This window comes from Pteropus alecto, unplaced genomic scaffold (genome assembly GCF_000325575.1).
Source record: "Pteropus alecto unplaced genomic scaffold, ASM32557v1 scaffold90, whole genome shotgun sequence".
Classification (NCBI taxonomy): Eukaryota; Metazoa; Chordata; class Mammalia; order Chiroptera; family Pteropodidae; genus Pteropus; species Pteropus alecto.
This window is the reverse complement of record NW_006429894.1, coordinates 2,101,367-2,125,275: the sequence shown is the minus strand read 5'-3', so window position 1 is coordinate 2,125,275 and position 23,909 is coordinate 2,101,367. Positions and strand designations below refer to the sequence as shown.

The 23,909-nt window shown below is 42.7% G+C and overlaps 1 protein-coding gene and 1 non-coding gene across 2 annotated transcripts in view; both read left to right on the top strand.

Annotated features, from left to right (window-relative positions):
- Positions 1 to 8,077: 8,077 nt before the first annotated feature.
- The window catches only part of CRB1 (crumbs 1, cell polarity complex component), an 87,999-nt gene continuing 72,167 nt past the window's right edge, over positions 8,078 to 23,909 (top strand). The window contains exons 1-4 of the mRNA XM_006904455.2: positions 8,078 to 8,125; positions 11,175 to 11,179; positions 11,244 to 11,374; positions 23,548 to 23,907. Coding sequence (XP_006904517.2) covers positions 8,078 to 8,125; positions 11,175 to 11,179; positions 11,244 to 11,374; positions 23,548 to 23,907 — 544 coding nt within the window. The remainder of the gene's footprint in view (positions 8,126 to 11,174; positions 11,180 to 11,243; positions 11,375 to 23,547; positions 23,908 to 23,909) is intronic.
- LOC112477534 lies at positions 13,866 to 13,984 on the top strand. Its single transcript, XR_003045497.1, has one exon. It is a non-coding gene; the product is annotated as a 5S ribosomal RNA (ribosomal RNA).

The following is a 23,909-nucleotide window of genomic DNA, read 5'->3' as shown; positions in this document are numbered from 1 at the left end:
GTGATGGTCCAGCTTTATGGAGCATGGACCTTGAGCAGAGTAACACAATACACTGTTCATATGTTTGCAGTGATGCTGCTATAAGCAGCCGACTACGATGCCAGCCATATAAAGTAGAATGAAACATTTGCCTGATAATACGGTATGACCTATCAAAAACATTCCTATATTAAATACATAATCAAGGACATCCTTTCAGAAACTATTCAACAAATGCACGTGCATGTGGCCGAATTTTATTTTTTAATTAAAAAAATTTTTTTCTAAAGACCTTTAAAGCTCATTAACTCTCCCACCATTTAATGTCCCATTTTCGTAACAGACTCTGAAACTCAGAGTGACTTTCTGGGGGCCCAGAGCAAATAGACATACATTGGTGCGGGTCATAAAATGTAGTTATATTAGGAAGTTTTTATGGAGAAGCACATTTGAATATATCAGACCTGCAGTGCAGAAGCACACTATATTTTTGTGGATGAACATTTTTTTTTCCCACTGGAGGGTGCAATTTGTCAGTGTATCAAGATTCCCACGGCTCCTTTAATGAGTGTACTTTATAAATAATGACAGAGAGATGATTATTTCAAAGACACTCGTGTAGGAGGTGAGCAGATTTCATGAAACTATGGAACTAAAATCACACTAATAGGTATCTGGGCTTTATACTACAATATAGTTATGATTTAATGAGGGACGAGCTGTTTATAAGCTGAACATAGTTTATTCTTTAATTCTCCTTTTTGGATACTATGTATGACTTTCTTGGTTATTAGTACTACATAAATGTATCCTAATAATTCGTAATGAAGAAAAATACAGTCCTACCTATAATATTATAAAGTTTCTGCATGTATTTAAAATTCTCTATAAAATATAGATCACTTTTCTATTATTAGCCTTTACTCACAGTAATATGTGTTCTAAAATTAAATGTAAATGTAATAAGCATAAAACTAATATATACATTTAACCAAACAAAGTTTTCTTTTGTTATATACCTCTCATACAGTATGAAGGCTTTAGATAACGTGTGCTGTAGATAGAAAACTAATACAATACGAGTTATAATTATCATAACAACCAACATTGACTGAACACCAACTAGGTGTCAGGTTGAGTTCTCTATTGATTATGTCCGTGTCTAACCACCTGATCCTCACAACGTCAACAGATGGGAATCATTTTCCTCATTTCACAGATGAGGAGACGAGATGTCAAATGACTTGCCCAAATTTGTACCGTTTATCCCAGGACTCACCTTGGGTGGCCCGACTCCACGGCCCGGACTTAGCCCCTGTTTCATAACTACCTTAAACTAGCTGCTGCCAGCCACGGCTTCTCATAGAGTCATGTCTTGGGTTTTGTTATAGGCACGTTTCATCATGGGTTAAAGTCTCAAGGATGTCCATCAACCATCGCGGTTTTTGCTTGGTCTAAGGAGATGGAATTCCCGTTGACCTGACTTAGATAAATGATCTTGCAGCACTGACTGTGGATTGCCTTCCCCAGCAGCCTTTCTTCCTTCCCTGCCAGGAACAGAGCACCAACATTCTGCAGGCACATTTTTTCCCCATGCAGAGATCTTTGTGGTTCTCGCTATGATGAGTGAATTTTTTATTGAAACCTGGCATTTTGCATGTTATGTTAAGAGACTCCGGGTCTTATTTAAAGCTCGTGCGGTGGCTGGCTTCCTCTGTCCCTGTTTCTGCATGGGAAAGGGTGGGTGCATTGTCTGCGGTCGGGTGGGTACAAGTCCCGATTCCTCGTGGACTCTCTGTTGACACCCGAGAAGGAAAGGGATGTCATCTTATTGCTTCCAGGTGGCCTCCACTGAACCCTGAGCGGGGACAGCGTTCTAGCTTTCCCACAGGGCTCCCACGACACCACTCCAAGGGAGGGGCCTCATAACGGCTGAGGGTGACGGAAATCCAGGCTCCCCACGGAGCCTCCATTGGCAATATGGGGAAGGGCCTTGTACCCCCTAGTGACAGTCCAAGGTCCCTGCTCAGCCTTCTCTGACAGGATCCCAGTGGGAGAGTTGGGGTGACTTGTTCCAGCCTGGTGGGTGAACGTCTAGACTCCCCACTTTGCCTTTTCTGGAACACGTAGAGGTGGGGCCACAGTTTTGTTTCGTTTTGTTTTTTTTCCTGTGGTGTTTGTTTGAAATTGAGCGGTTACCATTTAAAAGTTTTTTGTCTTGTTAGGTTCCTTTTCCCCAGTCCTTTGGCTAAAGAGAGCAGGTTTTTGCTGGAGGGTTTGTTTTTTTTTTTTTTTTTTGGCCTGCATCCATTGGTATTTCTGAATTTCTGAATTGCTGGCTCCTTCAGTTCTAAGTTAGGACGTATGAGTCCAAAGCAAAACGCCCCAAACACAAAGAGCTTATTATGGTGTCATTTTTTGAGCCCTGAGCCTATTAGCCAGTCTGCTTTCTTCTCTCTGTCATCCAGTCCCCTTACGTTTGCTTCACACATAATGTCCAGGGCTTTTAACTGTCATTAGCAGAAGGAATAAGGAAAAGTATGTCTACTCCATTTTCCTGGACAAGGACCCAAGAATATCTTCAGATTTTTAAGGGGTTGGAAAAGTGCAAAAGAAGAAGAAAATTTCATGAAACCTGAGACTGATATGGAATTTGAAATTCAGTGTCTAAAAATGAAGTTTTAAGGATCTATGGCTGCTTTTTTTTTTTTTTTTTTTTTTTGAGACAATGGCAGAGGTGAAGTAGCTGCATCAGAGACTGCATGGTTTGCAAACCCTGAAATATTTACCGTCTGAACCTTGATCGAAATCTGCTGGATCACAGAAGGGAGTGGATCGTCATCAACAGAGCTTTTCATTAATAGAGCTGAGCAGAGGACGTCCTCCACCAAAACTGGAGGAAGGAAGGATGTGTACTGATATTTTATACAAAAAACAATAATTTTTTATTTCATCAATCCGAAGAAGTACTTTTTTGCACATTTTAACCTCTCTGGCGTGACTTACGATCGATACCTTGTCACAGTTTAATAGATGGCAGTTTTTCTTTCTTAGCGATATGTAAAATGATGATGACGTCTCAGGTTTAATGAAACGTGTGATTGGCTGGAGCAATCACAAATAAATCCCTGCACAGTTAAGAATATATATGCCTTGGCGTTTAAGCCAGAAACGACTCAGGTTATACCGACTAACTTCTTAGACGTTGACCTCAGAGTCACTCTTTAATTCTTGTTAGTGCAAAGCCTTTTTCGCTTGCAATTTTTTTCCAATGAAACGATTTTCTGACAAAGTCTGGTATACAAACTCTTCATATATTTTCTGTCAAAGTGTTTCCCAAGAAGCTTGACTTCTTCCCAAATTTTTTTTCTTCTTCCGATTATACATTTCTGTGTAGTTGTAACTTCTGTTTGCAGGTCAGATTCCTGTGACCAAGGCTGTCATTGTCACAACGTGGACCACTCCTAATCCTAAGAGTCAAAAATAACAAGTCCAGAAGTAAATTTGAAAGGCACGATGCAAGGTGCCTATTTCCCACTTATCTAAACTTTCAAGGGCACTTAGCAGTTAGAAGAAGATTATAAGTACAGACAGATTTCATGATTAGAAGGTTCATTAGTAAGAAGGTACAGAATACTAATCACAAGACTTTCATTTGCACTGACAAGGTCCGACCCAGCCAGCCTTCATCAGTGACGGTGGAATTGCTCCCTCGTGGCAGCGACCACAGGCAAGGCAGAGAAAACATGTTTTTCACGGAGGAATTCATCAAAAGTAAGCAGAACCGTATCACACACCATTGCTTTCAAGGGCTCCCCAGAGAGCAGCCAGCTTCGGAATCAGTGTGTTTGGTCTGTAAAATGCGAAAATGCTCAGGGGGAGTTTGCATGAGAAAGGAAAACAGTTTAAATCTTGCAGCTCAGGGGAAAAACAACCATCGCGTGAATCTGCACCTTAAATAATCGAATTGCCCACGAGCGGGTGCTTCCGCCCATATTAAATCTATAAGCACAGGAGTATCCTCGGCTGCTATGCAGTAATTGTAAGTGTTGCAAACTCTTGGAAATGTTTTCATTTTTTTAATATTGGGACACCAAAAACATTACTGTGTTAATATCAGTTTTAAGCCTGGAAGAATGTTTTCACATTATAATTATGAATGTGTCTTTCCACGAAAGTCACAATTTTCAACAAAATACGCCCTCATCATAGGAAAGCATTTTCTGAAGAACGATTAAGTTCCCAGAACTATGCTCGGGGTCTGTGAAAGGCAGCAGTGAGCTGTGCCCATGTCCCCTCTGCAAAGGGCTCACCGCTCATGTTATAAATTGAGCAAAAACAGATAACTGGAAATTATATAAAACAAAGTATAACCGAGTGGGAAGCACCCACGCTCTGGAGTCAGACAAATCTGACTTTGAATCGTTTTAATTACGTAGCTGCCCTGGGCGTCAGTCTCCTGGTCTGTGAGATAGGACAATACTAACGCCCAGGGTTGGGATGAGTGTCAGGTAAAGGGCGATCATTGTAACCGACTCCAAATTGTGTGGTAAATATTCCAAATATAGAAACGTTTGAGAGAAGGAGAGAAGGAGATCCACGACATGAGCAAAAGCCTCCTGGGGTCGAACGCCATTGACAGAAAGATTTTCAAGTGAAGCGATTTCACCTGTCCTCCTGGCTGTCCACTTGGTGGCCCTCACCTCCACATCAATGTTTAACATGATTTCCATAAAATACAATCGCAGCCAGTATTTACTGAGAAATCGAAACACGGATGCCACGTTGCTTTCTGTTTTGTTATTCTCCTTGGAGAAATGGTGCTCCGAACACGCTCCATCAGCTGTCCCGTCACAGGCCTGCCCCACAGGCTGTGGAACCCCGAGCGGTCACTTGATACGTGCGTGAACGGACATGGCTGTGCTCCGATAAAACTCGATGAACGCAGAAATGCGGATTCCATAGAATGGTTACATTTTGCGTGTCACAAAATAGTCTATTTAAATTTCTTTCGACCATTTAAAAATGTAAAAACCCATCCTTAGCTTGCAGATGGTATAAAAACCAGCAGGTGTTTAGAGCTGGTTTGCAGACTACAGTTTGCATCCCCCCCACCGCCGGCCCTAAATGGCCACAGTTCCTGTTATCCAGACGATCTCACTTTATCCGTCATATCACAGCCGGAATTTCCATTCTGAAGTTCAAACCGCTAATCCGATCACACCCGTCCTTCTCGCGATCCTGCGGACTCTCCAGAGCCTCAGCGATGCCTTCCAGGCCACGACACCTGCTTCGCTTCGCTCCCTCGGACACGCCTTCCGCTTCCTCCGCGTCCGCATCCCTTGGCCGAGCCAATCCCAATTATTCGCCGATTCCACACATACATCTCTTACATTCTGCTCTCTCCTGGGTCCTGAACGCCTTCGCCACACTTTGGTGTCTGGCATCTTTTTTCCTTGGTCTTAAAAAGTCCGTTTAAAACAGCATCTCTTCCAGAAAGTTGTCCCTGAATTTTCAAGCAGAATGAAGCACCTCCGCACTCCGTTTTCATAGCATGTTGGACACGTTTCAAACGTTTATCTCATTACGTTATGATTCATTATATTCATGGCCGTCTACGCCGATTTCAACGTGTGCTCTTAATGTAAGGTTGCGCTCGTTTGTCTCTGTTTTCGCAAAACCTGGTATATATTTGGGACTTCACAAATGACTTTGATGCCAATACGAAAGAATTCGATTTGAGTGCTCACATCCGCTATCCTTCGCACAAAATTTGTTTTCTAAGGAAGGGAAAAAAATGATACACAGAACATTTGGGGGAGGAAAGTAATATCTAGGCTTATTTTTTTATAAAGCAAAGAATCACTTGGTAAACACAAATTGACTATAAAATTTGTTTTGAATGTTTTTCTTAGTGGGTTTGAATTTTTAAGGTAATAGTTTCACTGGCTAAAACTATCAAGGTTTTAAAGAAATCACAGCTCTTTGTGCTGATGGCATCTACAGTCACTTCTGGGGAAGCCCAGTGAGGTCAAAATTCTACATCTGAGGTTTGGGAAGCTCCTTTCAGTAGCAAGCACCGGGGTGCAGAAACAGTCTCAGAGTTCATCGCGAATGTGTGGACACCCTCGTGGTGCACAAGCTTCAGGCAACGAGTGATCCCAAGTCAGACCTCACAGCTCTCTCCATACCTCTCGGCTCATTCCTGGCTTCTCTTCCCCCACGGTGGGGCTAGACACATCTATTTATAGATCTGAGCGTAATTCTTGGGAAGAAAGCTGCAGCACGTGTATTGGATAAAAAGCGTTCTGCAGGCTCGTGTACTCTCTGATCGTTCAGTGTGGATGGTCATCCAGGCTCCTCGAAGACCCGGGGCAGCCCACGCATCCCTCCATGCTCCTTTGCCTTCCTTTGTCACGAGCGAGGCTCACAAAATTCTAAGCCGTCGTTATTTATAGCAAGATATAAGAAAACATACTATAGGGTGCTGAAGGCTTTAGTCGACTGAGTTTAGAAATTCATACTGATGTCGAGGGTGACGACTACACAGAACCATCCGTGTTCTTTTCTTGGGAGTGTCACGGTGATTTATGATGTAAACAGGGATATATTTTTTTTCCTCATCGTCTTCTCTCTCCTCGAATCCCACATTCTGTTGTGGTTTCTTCTTCTCTGTGCTGGCAATAACAGGGTTTGAAGGAGCAAAGGGGCCTCATCTGTTTTAATTTCTGATCAGGGACAGAGATGAACTAGAGCCAGGACTGTCGCCTGACCTCTGTAAATTAGTTTTTACGAAGATATCTTTATATATCTTTAAATGAAATATAATGATTTCTAAAGGCAATCACAGGGATTGCATAAAAGAAGTTCATATATGCCAATAAATTGAGGAACCGCTGGACCGTTTTATGTCACATCGCAAATGTATAACATTTGCGTTCTCCCAACATCTCTAGACGATATCTCGCAGTTACACTGTCACAGAACTTACTAACACAAACATTTTTAATATATCCAATAATTTTATGCTGGGCCTTTTCCTCTATGGGGACTTTTTTCCACACGTCCCAGCGGACAGCGATTTATTCACTGGATTTTGTTGTTATTGATACTCGAGCTTGTCATGAAGTCTCCGTTAATACTTTTCTCTTTATGTGTCTAAAGGGCGTGTGCTTCTTCTGCATCTTTCCCCCTTATCTGATGGCCGTGCCCTCGAGTCATTTGGAGGGGCTGTGTCTTTTCCGTTGGGTGTAGTTTGGCAGCACGTTACGGTAAATCCGGGTGCAGGGCCCCGCCATAGACAGACCGCTCAGAGTCTCTCTCCCTGGGGTCGATGGTTAGAAGTCATTCATCTTAGGGCCTTATCCTGAGGAAATTACGTGATTCTGCCTGTCTTGACTCTGCACAGTCCCGTTCTATCAGAGCCGTTCTGAGTTCTCATGTATTTTATGAGGCATTAAGTATTCTGCTAATAAATTCTTTTTTTTTTTTTTAAGATTACCTGTTACCTATAATCTAAGAACTCTTGAGTTCATAGATGTGAATGTAGCCAAGAAAATGTTTATCGAGAGTCGATAGCTTCCAGTGGTTCACATCCTGGTTGGAACTGAGCGTTGACGATTAGACGGAGCTCACAATCTAATGCATCTCAATGACTGGCACGTATGCCCGTTGGGGGAGAAGCCAGGATTCTAACCTGTAAGTCAGTTGCTTTGTTCCGCTCGCCTGACTGTGGTCACTAGGGAACTTCAAGCTGTAGACTCAGCCTGATAGAGCCGATGACATTTTTGCCAGAGCACTGTATGCTGGGAACCAGAATTAGCCTCGCTGCCCGTGAAATGTTCTCTCACATGTTTATCAAGCTTAATCTTTCTCCTTAATTCCTCTCATGCTTTTTTCGACACATTTGAGCTCCTGCCCGGGCTTGCACATGTGTTTCTCTTTCCCCTTCTGGGCCCGAGTCCCTGTCTTGAGCACAATACGCGGGCCTGGAGCCCTGAATCCCCACGTGCATCATGTCAAAATTCTGTCCACTGTGACTCGGCCCAGTGCCTCATAGCACAACCGCCAGCTGAATTTCTGTTCTCAGGGGGCCGGCATGGAACCTCCTGGCTCCCGGCACGACGCCTTATGTCACACTGCTATGGTACCAGCCAACCTCCCAGGAAAGCTCGCAGAAACATGTTCTCTGTCCTGTATTCTATTTACATCGATCCATACCCTATAGATGTATATGAGTGCGCATGTGTGTGTGAGTGTGCGTGCGTATGCTTGTCACAGCAAAAGCCTGTATTCTATTTACATCGATCCATACCCTATAGACGTATACGTGTGCGCGTGTGTGTGAGTGTGCGTGTGCGTGCGTATGCTTGTCACAGCAAAACATTTTTATGTATATGACAATACATTTGATATTATCACATTCTTTCACATTTTTCACATTGCCTAACATTTAAACTCAAAATAACTCTACATCTCTTTGACTCTACTGTCTTCACTCAATATCCCAGTTTGCAAGGCCGGAAGCCTCTGTATTTTTACCGAAGTTCTGTTTTGTTCAGATACATACATATCTCAGCGGGGTGGAGTTGAAGGGCAGAGCGCTTGCTGCTCACCTGGAAGCCCCGTCTGTAGTTGTCATCTCCCCGAGGAGCATGATGAATAACCCAAGTGCCCACGCTGCTAAAAAGGACAGCTTTCCAGCCACCTTAGTCTCTACAGAGGCCCCGTGGATCTACCTGGTCTTCTTGGATTCTGAGTCTTCTTTAGCACCCACGCTGCCTCTGCTTCAGCTCAGGTCCTCGCCACCCCTCCGAGGACTTAGGGCGACACCCTCGTCTCTGGTTCCCAGGCTTCTCACCTGCCTTTTCCTAATCGTTGCTGTCTCAATGCGAGACTTATCTTCCTAAATGTAGGTCTGATTATGAATGGTTTCCTTCCTTCATACCGAGAGTTAACCTACCTCGATTCTGTGGTTTGCCGAGTCTTAGGAGCCGATGCTTTCCGTTCACGCTAGAGTTTCTGCAATATCAGAATTTTTGCGGCTGCCTGGTCCGCCCAACCCCCTACGTCTCTAGTCCCACACGCGCTCCTGAAATACTCGCGCAGACCACTCTCCCGTGTTTCTTTGTCGTACTCGTACTTACGTTTAAAATTTAGCTTAACTATTACATCTTTTGTAAAGGTTTCCCGAATGGCCCCAAATCTGACACGTGATAGCTACTCACTCGTTTGTTTAGTGGTTATAGCCTCTTCATTTCCCCATATTCAAGATCAGCATACACAGTTCCTTCAAGCATTCTTTGCATAGCATGTTTTCCCAAACGTTTATTATCTTCCGATAACTTTTTTTTTGCGGAACTCTAAGTTTATCGGTCTCTTTGAGACATTCCTAACTCAACACGCTTCACAGAAAGTTTTCTGATGCCATCAGAGTCTATGCCTTTAGCTAGTTATCCCGCCTCCAATCTATCGACTGGCTTTATATATTGTCAGTCTCTTAGCCTTGAGGTCCATGGTCGAGATTTTTTTTTTAATATATATATATTAAAGATTTTTTTAAAAAACAGCAGTTTTAGGCATATTTCAAAATCAAGAGGAAGATACAGAGATTTCTCATGTCCCCCCGCCCCCCACACCTCCAACACATGCATAGCCCCCCCAGCATCCCCAGCATCACTTACCAGAATGGTCCATTTTCACGAAGGATGACACTACAGTGACACCTCATAATCACCTGAGGTCCGTAGTTTACTGGAAGGCTCGCTCTTGGTGTCGTGTGTCCTGCGGGTGTGAACGAAAGCGCAGTGACATGTCCATCATTCTAATAACATACAGAGTACTTTCGCCGCCCTTAAAATCCTCTGTGCTCTGCCTACTCACGTCTCCCTGGGGGCTTTTATATAAAGACAAGTGTGAGATTAGATCGGTGCACGATGTAGACTTCCCAGAGTGGGGTTATTGCAAAAAGCGTAAACGGATATGTAAGATGACATATGGAAAATAAATCTGAAGGGTTCGTTGAAGGAATAACGTTATAGAAATCAACGAGGGGAGGTTCCAGTCCCAATAGTGACACGAACTCGCTCTGACTCCGGGCAGACGGGGTCATCGCTGTGTGTCTCAATCCTTCAACTGTAAAATGCAGGGATTAGAGTAAAATGTGAAAAGTGCCCCTGTCACCTGACTTAGTATGCTCTAATTGTTAAATTGCCCACATTAAATCATTTCCATCATAGGGGGAAATCTTTAAAAATAATAACCATCGTAAACTCCATAAGAAATAAATAATTTTAAGTGGATAAACTTCACCACGGCATGAAAATCCCCCGGGACTAGGAGAGAGATTGACATTAGTAGGAAATATGAAGCTAACTATCAAAATCTTGTTCCCCGTTTAGAATCAGGTACAACAAATATAAAGATTTCAAAATATATAAGTAGTGGACAGAGCTATTGAGCTTGTCATAAAATCCGTCACGTAAAAATTGTGACAAACGACCAGTTTCAACAGCGGATAAAGGCCACGAACTAGTAATCACTCCAGTCAGAAAGGAATGCATTCCAATTTTAACTCGTAGACGTTTCCGCGAAGTATCCAAGAAAAAGATGATCTTGAGGACCTGAACAATTAAATCTGAAGGAAAACACTGTAGTGTGTGTGATAAGTCTATGTAAAAAAATAAGCCAACACGTTTGCATTCAACATTTATGGTAAAACAAAAATTCAGGAAATCTCAGAGGACATAAATGTCATGAACAAGGCATAAAACGGGCTCTGAGCGTATGGAAGGAAACTGCTTCTGCGTAACCATCAGAACTCGTCCGTTCTATCAACAATAGAAATCTGGCTGAGTCAGGAGAGCACAGAGAAATCTATGCAGTCCGTGAATTGTGTTCTGAAGATGACCATTAGTGCAAGGCGGATGGGGCGTACTTTTCACAGTTGCTGGATCATCATAGTTGTGAGCCGAGACTGTATTAGAGTTGATGGAAGACACGAGCCTAATGTAGGTCTTTCTGAGGAGGCATTGTTCCTAGAAGAAATTGTGGAACAGACCTCAGAGGGAATGACTCCAGTCCGGCGAGAAACAAATCTGCACCAGGTTTGAAAAATCGCCCCATCCTCCCGTGTGAGTGAGATGCTGAGAAGCACAAGTGCTTTTTCAATCTAAGTCTCTGTGTTTTCTCTGAAGGTGCCGTAAGGGGCAGAGGTGGCGCCTGGGGACTCGAGACCCCCTCTCCCCCACTCCTTTCTGAGTTAGGGCCCGGGAGCGGGACGGGGACGAGACCACCAGCGACCATCGCGCACGTCCTCTCAATGAGACCATGGTGTCTAAGGAGACTGACCACCTTCTTACTTTCTACCTCAGCTTCTTACTCATCTGCACGGAAAGTAAGCCTCTCCCGTTTATTGAACTTTGGGTACTTTTCCTGGCTCCTAAGTATTTCTCGCAGATAGCGGATAAGCGTTGCATATCCTGTGGAGTAGAATGCTTAAACAAGAAACAAATTTGGCACGAGCAAGTGTCCCGTGTTAAACAGTTGGAGTGAATAGTTTTCCGATTCTGTGATTTCCAATCAGTATGTAGATATAGAAGTTATTTCTTAGCCCTGTGAGTGGTGAGCAGGAGGTCGAAATGGCCGCATAGAAACTAAGGTATTTTGTTATATTTATACTCTTACAAAATCGATTTGGCAACTTATAACTGATATACTTTAAAAGGAAGATAATCATAAGCTTTAATGCATTTTATTCCTAATACTGTGTATGCATCTTCACTTTTAAAGAACTTTGTATTCCAATGTTTGCTCTCAGAATCAAGGGGATCATCTTACTTTTCCCCAAAGGATAATGGTTCAAAGCTCCTCTTTTGCCAGAGAGAAACGGGCTCCCTTTCTACTGTATGTGCTACCATTTTATAAATGAAGACATTATATTCCACAAAGTCCCCCAAATAAAAAGAAAGGTAATGTTTCTGGGATGATCTTGTCAGATGTATGGCAGCACTGATAATCAGAGACTTCTTGGCCCCAGTTCTGGGTTTATGAAGGACGGTGGCTACTGAACACACTGACAATGAAGACAGGCAGAGTGCGTGCTTGTCAAGGGGGCCATGTGATCTGTGTCTGTTGAATCTGAATATCAATAAGGCAAAGCCTAGAGCAGCTGCTGTTGAACAAGTTTTTTAATCTGGGTCACCTTCTGTGCCTGCACCAGCGAGAGAGTTCCACGCACGCTTTACCGCTGAGCCATGTCAGAGGCGGGCGGGTGGGAAGAGCAGTAGATGCTCTGGCATCTGTACCTGAAGGCGGTCACGGAGAAACTGAGTCAGGCTTTAAGGACAGGAACAGTAAAATAAATACCTGACTGCGGTGCATACACGCACAGAGGCAGAGGATTTTTTTTCCAGCGATGTTTTCGTTGGGGGAAAAAAAAAAGTCGTTATGGAAATAGTTAGTTATCCTTCCTCCTTGAAATGTGCAGTGCGCCCCGCGTGGCAGGGGGTGAGGAACAGGAGTTATGTTGACATGTGCAGTTGAGCCGAGAGAGGCAGCCCAAGCAGCGAGGCGCAGAAGATGCCGGGGGAAGTGAGTGTACAGGACATTGTCGAGCACAGAACTTTGCAATTTCCATGCAACGTATTTGCCTCGGTTCACTTTTAAGGAAGCGGATGCGTCACGTGTAAAATATACATCTTTTTGTTGAGGGTCTCATAACTGTGAATCTATAATTATGCGCATATAGTCTATCTCTCTTCGAGTGGGTGATTTTGCCCGTAGACTCCAAATCGATACTTCGTCGTTATTTTGTTTATCCTCTTGTACAATATTTTTATTAGTTAAAAAAATAAATTTGAAGTCTTATCTCGTTTAATTTTTAAGGAGGCAGACTTTTCTCTGTGTTAACATATTTGCTGGCAAGACGTGGTGGTTTTGCCTTCCTGCTCAAAATACTTACCTGCAAAGTGGGGATGGCGATGACTTTCGACTACGTCGGGAGATTGTGAGAATTGGATAAAACAACGTGTGTGTGCAGCACCCAGTGTGCTCTGCCGGCAGCCGTGGTCTTAACCTTGGACTGGCAGTGAAACCCAAGAGCCACCGTAGGCTTCACCAAGCACCCAGTTTGGTTGTCTCTCAGGAAGCTTGCAGGACGAGCTCCCTGGCACATGACAGCACAGCGGCGATGTCGCGATGGCCAGACACAGCTCCCGGGGTCCCAGTCACTATGCGCATTGGGTGTGTGTAGCCACGGGGAACAAAGCTGACCAGGTACGTCAGCTCAGGGGAGCCATCAGCTCCAAGGTCCCTTCAAACCACGTGGTTGTAACGGGTCGGTCATGTGCCCTCAGGGTCATGTGAAAGGCCCTCATTCTCCAGGACAGTTCCCAGTGCTCGTGAGTCACCAGTGCTTAGTCTGGTACACAGGCCTCTCATTCGTCTTGCACCTGGGACGGGTGACTTTCGAACTGTTCCTCGTTTTCTGCTGCGAGACTGACAGTCGAATCTTCAGGCGTGGCCGACACTACAGAAAAGGCCAGAGAAACCGGTGGTGACCCTTTTCTGGGATAGGAAATGCTCAGACACATAAACGCTCAGACGAATAAGTCACTGCATTTGTCTTTTAAAGACCGATCTATCCAATGTTCATTATAAGACGATAATCGTTTTAACAAGAGAAGCTGCTTGGTTGGAATATTCTCGTGTCTTTTTGACGAGAAGAATTTCTCGTTTTGTGACACGATCACTGCTGACACCAGAGGTTCTCCCTATGCCTCTGTCAAAGTCCTTCCACGTCTGATAAAATTTAAACCTATCCCTTTCCAAATCCCTTCGTGTTACGGGTCAATGATTATCACAGAAGACTTTAAAAATTCAGCAGAGTCTACGGCCACGCCACCCTGAACAAGCCCGATCCCGTCCGGTCTCGGAAGCTAAGCAGGGTCGGGCCTGGTTAGTACTTGGATGGGAGACCGCCTAGGAAGACCAGGTGCTGTAGGCATAAAAAAAAAAAAACTAAAAATAAAAATAAAGAAGGGGATAAATAAATAAATAATTCAGCGTAGTGGGATTGAGGGGTGGCGACAAGTTGTGGTTTTGAGCGTTGGTCGCTTAAATAGGTTGGGGGCGAAGGCCGTTGACGCGGGACTTGGGCGTTGAGCTGTGAAGAGTGATGTCTACATACACGGAGTGAGGCCCTCGTAGTAGGGCCTGACCTAGGCGGTAGTTGGGATAATTGGTTGAAGGGAGCAGAGAGGCGAAGCTCCATCTGCTCCGAGATCTTGGATTCTTGGATTCTAGGAAGATCGTGCGTCGAGATGTTGGCCAAACTACCACGAGGGGTCAGAGAGTGAAAAGAGAGATCGCGGAAAGAAAGGAAGGGTAGTGGAAGAGATGGGTCACAGCGGCAGGAGGCCATGGCCTGCAGAGCAGAGGAGCAGGGAGACGTTCCTCGCAGATGGGCCCTGGTGAGCCTCTCCCCAGACCCACGGTGACGGATGGATCTTTTGAGAGCGTCTGTTTTCGGATGCTCTGACCTGCAAACTCTAATTGCTTCTGCCCCCCATAATTCTGATCTCGCCCCAGAAACGTTGCTGCTTCTCTGATCCTACTGCTCTCTGGGCAGTAAAGCCATTCCAAGCACGAAGCCCAGGAGATCACAGGTGTTTCATTTCTAACACAATTTGTAGGTCTCTACTGTTTTCAATGCCTGGAAATCGTTCTATATTGCTCGCTTTTAAACGTTGTTTGTACCAGGAGGGCAAGTCGTGAGCCAGCTACTCTATCTTGAGCAGAATTGGACATTGCTGAAGGCAGCTGTCCTTTAAAATTATGAAACACTCAGGAAGAGTTTCATAAACAAACAAAAAACCCCAAATCGGTTTAATAATGTGTTCATGTGTAAGAAGAATGTGATTCAAGATTAGGAAAGAAAGATATATTTTAAAAATAAATGCACTACCTAAGATTAAAGTGAGTCTGAGCTTTCAAGTTGGTTTAAGTAATCTCAGAAATGACTCAGTCAGTGACTCAATCACCCATAGCCAAACGAGTCTTCGATCCCACAGAAGATGGTTTTAAATATTTCCTGGGTGCACGTGTGCGTTATGTGCTATTTGACGCATATACACTGTTAATTACCGTCTTGTAACTACTTCGGAAAAAGTCTGGAGTCGACGATAAACATCATGTCAACGCAGTTCAGCCAAAGACTCGGTTTCCGAGAATTTTCTTCTCTCAGCATCGAAGTTATGCTTGAACAAAGCTAAAATAAGCACATGGGAAGCAAAAAGTGCTGAGGGTTACAAAAATCCACATGTGTGGAGAAAAGTATCATTAGCGACGTTTAACTGTTCCGTACGCACAGAATCTCTAAGAATGGAGTTTCGCTTTATGAATATAAATACCGCAAGCGACAGGCGAAGGAGAGAAGCATGAGAATCAATTTCTATATGTTTGCTTTCCACCCTCCCCCCAAGTACTCGCTCCAGACTTTTCTAAAGAATGTATTTGTATTTAATTAAAAATAACCTTCAGGTACAATGAGTTGAGTCGTTCAGTGCGTACAGGGTAAGTTGCTCTTATCTGAATGATTCATTAGACGCATTTTTATGTTTGTTTTAGGTTCACTCTGGTACCCCGAAAATGGCCAACCCTCTTTTGAGTGATCTAAATGATTCCTTTTCAAATAAAATATCTAGGAAATGATAACGATTGTTCCCTGCGCTCGACATTCCAAAAAAAACCATGGTAGAGCTGAACCGAGATGAACAGCAGGGCGTAATGTTTATCTTGCCTTCACATATGTGACTATCCAGCTCTGATTAGGCGACAAGCTTTTCCTACCCAATACACCACTGCTTCGGTTTTGATACAAGAAGGAATGCTAGAAGCTTCTAAGACCTTGCCCGGGGTGACAGAGGTTTGACACGTTACTGCCATCGTCATCGTCGCGTCCTCTTGTCTGCACAGGAGTTTTGTTTCAAAAAACTCCGATTCCGAACGATTCCAAAGTTCTTAAAAATCATAAAATCCCCAAAAAACCCACATCTGCTGCTTAGTAACCGACAAGGCAATTTAATGTGATAAGTTGAAGTCTGAGGCAAGAAAGTAAAGAATAATTCCGTGTGGTTTAATTTATATAGACCGCTTTTTCACAAAACACTGCTAAAATTTAAAATTGTAGGGATAGAGAAGAATTAAATCGGCGGATATCAAAACACGATTTTTAAACACCATACTATTTTAGGACCTAATAACATCTTATAAAACAGTATTATAGGAAAGTACCTTATATATTTAATTCGATTTAAACTAGAGAAGACGACACCGTGCAAAGACATATATTCTATTGGGAAATTCCCCGAAATGTTCAATGGTGGTTTTAAAATCATGCAGAATGACAATTTTCACATCTGATTTTTATTACGTTGAGTCTGAATAGATGGAAATAAAGATCTGGTCACCAATTTAAAATCTGGTTTGGTTGTCTAATGATAATTTATTTTCTCTGTACGGTATGAATGAAATGTCTTGGATCTCTTTATGGCTTGTAGTGTGACCTCATTTCCCCCTCGCCCTTCTTGCCCAGTAAATTTATTTACTTTTTTCCTCCTTTGTTTCCAGCAGCATAGAATCATTTAGAAGCAAAACTATCTTGGGGACAGGGAGAGCGGGGAGACTATGGCAAATGGATAAAACACTAGCTTCCTGTCTTTTGGTGGTTACTATAGCAATAATCATGATGGGAGACTCTCAGCCGCCAGTGGTTTCTATAACAACATGATAGGGGGCTTTAGAAACGGACCGGAGGTAAATAGATTTTTCAGGGGTCTCTTAACCCCTTTTACACCACGGGATTAGCATCCTCTTAGAGGATAGAGATGAGCTGGCATATTTGATGGAAGCTTTAAGAATATTGCTTTTCTATTGTAAAGATTGAACATTAGATTGTTCTATCAAGAGCTGGCTTTAGCTGATAAGATTTTCGATGCCTTCATTTCAAAAAATAATTGATAGCATCCTCATTCTATTTTGGTATCATGAAATCAAAACAGTCTTAAAGCTTCTACTTTCATTGTATTATCCCCAATGCGGAAGTAAGTAAATATCCCTCCCTGTAATGTCTGTTATTTCTCTCCTAGGTCACCTCAAGGCTCTCTCTCTAGCGAGACCTTGTGCACACCGTTATGACACCTGCTGGTGTCACTGGTGGATGGTGATCTTTCTGCTCTCATGAGTGGGGCCTGACTACTTATCCTTCAGGGTACTTTGAATTAGGCCTGGTTCCCATTTGGCCTATAGCTCACTAGGTATTATACAAGAAAGTTTATTGAAATTGTTCTGAATTAATTCAGTTTTAACCTAGTAAAAAAAGATGAAGAAAATGAAGGCTCTTATTTCATAAGTAAATGTCACTTAGAATCCCCTTATACCTGAAAGATCAATGAAAATATCTCCCGGAGTACGATACAGAAGTAGACGGTGGTAGGCTGGATATAATTTTTCAAGAAAAAACAACTACAGAAACCGTCAATTAAATCTAGAGAGATGAGAATATACAGTGCTTGGTTCAGTTCAGTAATGAGTTATTGATTATCTACTCTATGCAGGATATGAAAGGTATATACAATGACGAATAATATACGGGATCTATTTTACGAAATAAATTAGATCAAGGAAAACCACCTTGTGTCATGAAACAAAATATTAATTTACTTGTTAAATTTATTGCTTTGAAATTAATGAATCATGTCCTTTAATTCCTCCTTCTTTTCCCACTGCCCCAAAATATTTTAAGCGCAAAGGCATGGCCCTGCCTTCCTTAAAAGAGATGGTCGTGGACATATCCGAGCCAAGGTGATTTCGTCTAAGGTACGATATCTTATGTCTTCACTGAAGTTCACGTCCATGCATTTTCTGCCACAGAGCTGTCCTCATACTTCGATTGTTTTCTATTTACTTAAGCTGCCAATCCACACGTGAGAGATTCAGAAAGATTTCGGCCGCCACGGGTCTCCTCTGATTTTCAAACAGCGCTGTGGCGTTTTCATTTCCCTGGCATTTCGTTCTCTGTAATGAAGCCTCAGCGTTCACTGTGTGTGCACTTGCCACAGCCTTCTGGGGCAGGGTTCGTCAAATGGGTCCCTGGGAGATCAAGACCCGTTCTCCGCGAGAATCACGGGGCTGTGCAGATGAGCCAAAGCATGTTTGCATTCAGCGAGGCCTTGCTCAGAACGCCATGTGCTAGGACACACCGGGCAAGAAGCCATTCACCAGTTCTCCAGAATCTTAGCCAGGCCAAAGGCATGATGGCTTTGAACTTGCTGCACTCAATGCCATGGGCTTTGGGCTGAACAAAGAGAAAATGAAGTGTATTCACGATGCCTTCCAAGTTATCCAGTAACCACAGTAACCTGGGTTTTCCCCAAATCTGGTCCAGAACTCAGAGTGACCTGACAGAAACAAGTTACTCTCTTTCTGTTCAAGTGTAGTGAGCCATAAAGGGAACAGAACAAATCTCCCTGGGGTAAGACAAATTAATCAGCAAAGCAAACAATTGGCACGTATGTATTGCACCATTCAGGAGCTAGTGCTCAAAGTGTGATTGAACTGAATACACAGAACCCATCTACAGACACACTCAAGAGGGGTACATTATCATCCCTGAACTCAGAGTTCATTTGCTAAGAGTAAAGACAAGTCTCCATCCACGAAACAGAGGAGAATTTCGAAAACCCACAGGTACACGTGAAACTGTGTCTTAACGATGTAGGTTCTGTGGCTGCTCAGGCCAGGAGCCCAACGAGAAGGCTGAGCCACAGGAAGAGCCAGGGGAAGAGTATGTCTTGCATGAGGCTTCTCGTGGCTTACGATCTGAGCACACGTCATAATGAATAAACTCTTAGAACTTACTTTGAAATGTTTGTGTTCATGGCAACTGCTATAGTCATGTCGTAAAAAGACAACTTAATCTTGGAGGGCTAATAGCTTACTGACAGTCATAACCACTCATTGTTTTTCTAGGCCTTAGTTCTCTGTACAAAAATATGAGAAAACCGTCAAGATCTGCACTGTCCCATAGCGCGACCACCAATCACGTGTGGCTTTTGAGCATTTGAAATGTGCCTTAGCTGGACTTGAGATGTGCTGTCAATGTAGAATACACGTGGGATTTTAGAGACATAGCATGGAAGAAAAGTAACTATCGTGTTCGTTTTGAATGCTAATTACGCATTGAAATGATAGCGTCTAAGTTATATTTGGTTAAGCAAGATATATTATTCAGGTTACTTTTACCCATTTGTTTTTCCTTTTTAATTATACTTTTTACTCGAAGACTTAACATTACAGATGTGGCTCAGGTACGCCGTTAGGACAACGTTGATGCAAATGCTTGCTCTTACAGGGTAGCTGATGGACCAGCAGCAGCACCCCTATCCCAGGGAGCTTATTATAAATGCTGGCCCTCACACCTCACCCCAGAACCACTGAACCCGAATTCGCAGTTAATGGGATCTTCTGTGGTTTGGGGGATCGATAAAGATGGGGTCCTGCCTATCGAGATAATCTTTTAGATGTTTCATTTTACAATTCTATCTCCTTTTCGTTTGGATTTATTCAAATAAATGTTTAGAAGTCTTGGCACCCTCATAATCACGTATTAGCTACACAAAATGAGGCAAGTTATTTACCATTCCTGAACACCAGTTCCTTACTTATGAGATGGCTATCATTCCTCCAACCTCATCGGCTTTCTGTAGGGATTAAACGAGACATTGAGGGTGAAGCATGTATCCCGGGGAACCAATTAAATTGGAGGCACTTTTATAATATCAATCATAAAATTGAAAAATTAGATCATCCTAATATTTTTCCATTCTAATATTGTTCTTACTATTTCAGTGGACAATGCAATGGGCTAAAGTTTGGAGGGCAGTTTTTATTTATTTTATCTATTTTGTTTAATTTTTTTCATTAACTTTAATTATATATAATATCCTTAACGTTTTGATAATTCTAGAAAATATAACTTTCAGGCCCCTTTTAAAACAAAAGAGCCATGTAGCTACATCCTTCTGTACAATGGTTTCATAATTAATGCTGAAATGATATCTGTCGATCATCAGTCAATTAAAAAATTGGCTTTATGGAGTAAGGACAAACTTTTATTTTTCTTTCCATTGAAAACATTTTTAGCTTTCCTGTGGGGATTTCAGTTTGCTGGAGGCAAAGGAGCTAGTCAAACGTAGATCTAGTCCATAAAGTAAAAACGGCCATTTAAAAGCCTGTCATTACCAACATATACACGGATCCTAATAAGGTCACAGATCCAGGCTTGATTAGCTTTAAATGAATTTAATGTCAAAGGAACATAATTAGACGCTCATTAAAATTTGCGATGAGTGACATTGAGTGAAAATGATCTTCACTATTTGCATCATTTAGTCATGTTCTCAGGTTGACAAAGGACAGGCACCTTCTGCGCGGGGAGCGTGCGTGACTGCCGCCAGGGGCAGCAGGCACTTGGTCCAACAGCCTAACCCTAACGACAGAGATCCGACCCGGCTCAGAGATGGGTGAGAACCATGGTTCCACCCACCCTTCCTTCCTCTTAACAAAAGATAGATTTGATTCTTCACATCAATAGAAACAAGGACCAGAGACAGAGATGGCTGGAGCGTCATATGGGGAGAAGGAGGTCGTAAATTCGAGAGAAAACACTAAGAATAGTTGGGGTAAGAGGAGATTTAAATAGAAATATATAAAACCAGGGTCGATATATACATACATACACATACACAAAGTCTATACCGCGAGGCGACTCTTCGAGGCAAAGCTCGTGGCTTCGACAGTTAATACCCAAGAAATATTGACTGAGCTTTTGTCGTGCAGCAGTCGTTGCTGAGGACAACAAAGCCCTATCAGACCCTTCAAACGGGTCAACCCTATCGCGACTCTCGCTTCGTCAGAAATTTCCCTGAGCCCAAAGTTTAAACGGCACTCAAGCTATACGGTGAGATGTTAACGATTTTCTTGTGAAAAACAGCCCCTGGAGAACAGGTTTAGGTCTAATCCGCATTTATCTCCGTTTGATTCGGAGCAAGCGTGGGTGCTTTATGGAGAAAATGCCTACGGCGTGTTGAATTAGTCCATCAACAGACTCTCTGGGAAAGGACACCCTTGGTTTGTGTTTTGTTTCTAAAACAAAGTTCCTGCACGAAAACGTGTTAGTGAATTGTCTTCTTTTTTTTTTTTTTTGGTTAATATTGTTACTATCGTTATTGCTAAATGTTCAGATTTCTCGATTGATGATTTTTATATCAGAGAATCACCTGTGTGTTTCATAAATAAATGCATTAAAACCACCGAGGACAAAGGAAGAAATACTGTTTATGAAAATCTCTGAGAAGCTAAAATGCTCTTCCCTGAGCTCTCCTTATAGTTTTTCATTGCTCTGAATAAATATCCTCCACCTTATAACTGAGCTCGATTACCAATATGGCTGTTTCCAAGTAGCTTGAATTATTAGAAAAGACACACATGCACAATAAATACTTCAATGTCTGGGCATCATTATCTTTAAAACTGGTCAAAATAGCTCATATATATGTGTATATATATGTGTGTATATATATGTATAATGTATATTTATATTAAAAATATACACACATATCTTTAGCACTCCAATACCAAAATAGCAAATACAAAAAGAATTGCCTACAGTAACTACATAAAATATTTTATATTTTCTCTTGAAGAGAGATTTTCGAGCTGGTGCCGCTGACCCACAAGGCCCTTTGGAGATGCCTTCACAAAGAACAGGGGACTCAGTGACCAGCAGCAGGGGTGGCTCCTGCTCTCCCAACCTGAGCTGGGGCCACATTCTCATTTTGTGTGTTGGGATCATCACTTATGACATTTTCCTCAGAGGATTTGTGCTGCACTTAGAAAAGAAAAAGCCTAAAACTCTCTTATTCCAGAACTTCTTAAACTGTCCAGTAGATGGCGTACTTTACTGCAAGGAAACAATCTGGCAGACCCAAAAAATCGGTCTGGAAATATCAATCCCACTTGACATCCAGTCAAGTGTCTTACCCTGTGTCTAAGTCCCATATGAAAGCTGGAAATGAAATTCTCTATGGCCATTTTCCTGAGAACTTGATTCCAATGATAACTTTAAATAGCCCTATAAGGTTGTGTGTGTGCGTGTCCAGTTAAGTCTAAATGTTCTAAAGGTTTTACCACGATGAAAATGATTGTATTGTTCACGAGCATGCACATTTTGTACTAGGTACAATATAATAATACATATGACAGATTTTTTAATTTGAGTGCACGAAAATGGAATAATTATAACCCTTACTTGAGTCTGCTTTTATTTCCTCGGTTGGCTATTTAATTTGTTCTTTTTAATAAGGCAGTCAATTGCAGTTCCTTTATATGTTTGAAAAACATAATTTTCTTTTGACGGGCGATTGTCTTTGCTTCTTTAGTACGGTCAGGTGAAGCATCAGTTGATAATACCTGGGTCCCAGGAGGGTCTGTTAGCATCTCACCTTTAGAAACGCCCATAAACCCAGGTAGCAACCGGTGCTAATGGTGTGGCTGACAGCATGCACCCCGGGGACCCAGTGAAGACACGTGCTTGGCGGATGACCTTGTCCGGAACCGGTGCTGAAAACGTCATTCAGACCGTGCACGTAAACATAGTGATGGATGGTGTGTGACCAGATTATAAATCGGCCTATCGTGATTGTTATTGACAGAGAATGCCAATACCTCTCATGCTTTTGTTCAAGCTTTTGCGAATAATACCCTTCCCTCACTCGTGTTCATTTCAAAGATATGCCAAGTACCTTTTCTTCACCGAGGCTTTCCCCAGCCTGCTTTCCCTGGCCCCTGTGATGGCTCAGCACGCTGCACGTTTCTGCTGGGACGTTTTCCCCCTTCCTCCCAATAAGTGTTCTGTGACAGGTGATGTTATAGGACCCGGGAAATACTGAGACGAGATCTCTCCTGTTCCTCTACGGAGCTAGCATTCTAATGAACAAAGCAGACAACAGAGAAACACACAGACAAAGAAATGAGAACATTCGAGAGATAAATGCCATACAAAATAAAACGGAAAGAGTTTAGAGGAGTTCAGAAAAAGTTTTTCTCAGGACGTGACCCTGGAACTAAGACGTGAACGGTGAGAAGCCAGTCATGCATTTACAGGTGTGTGAGGACAGCCAGCGTCCGAAAACAAATCTAAAGTAAAAGAATGATTAGCCGAGTTTTACCACAGGAAAGGGCACAGGAAAAGTTTGCTCTCAGATCAACCTTCCCAAAGATATATGAGCTTTCTATGCATAGGCACTGGAGGAAAACTGTTGACTGCCAGAAAGACTCTATAGATAAAATTTGTAAAAATCGTCGTTAGTGACAAAACTCATCATTAGGACACAGAAACTATGTGTTCCGTTAATAGTTTGTTTGAGATAACGTGAGGAAAGGAGTCCTTTAATTTTTTCCTCGACTGTTTGTTTGTAAGCTTCATCGATACTTTTGCTTTCCTTGCAGATTCCTTTTGCAATAAAAATGACACCAGGTGCCTCTCGAATTCTTGCCGAAACAATTCAACGTGCCATGATTTTGCAAAAGACAACAATTGCCATTGTGCAGACAAAGCCTGTGACAACGTGACTGATCCGTGCTTCCCCAACCCCTGTCAAGGAAATGCCACTTGTGTGAACACCCCAGGAGAAAGGAGCTTTCTGTGCGAATGTTCTCCTGGATACTCTGGGATGACCTGCGAAACCGCCATCGGTTCCTGTGGCCCAAGCTCCTGCCAACACGGGGGTATTTGCAGTGAGGACCCTGTGCAACCCGTGTGCCTCTGCCCTGCTGGATATATTGGAAGGTTCTGTGAGCTGGATCAGGAA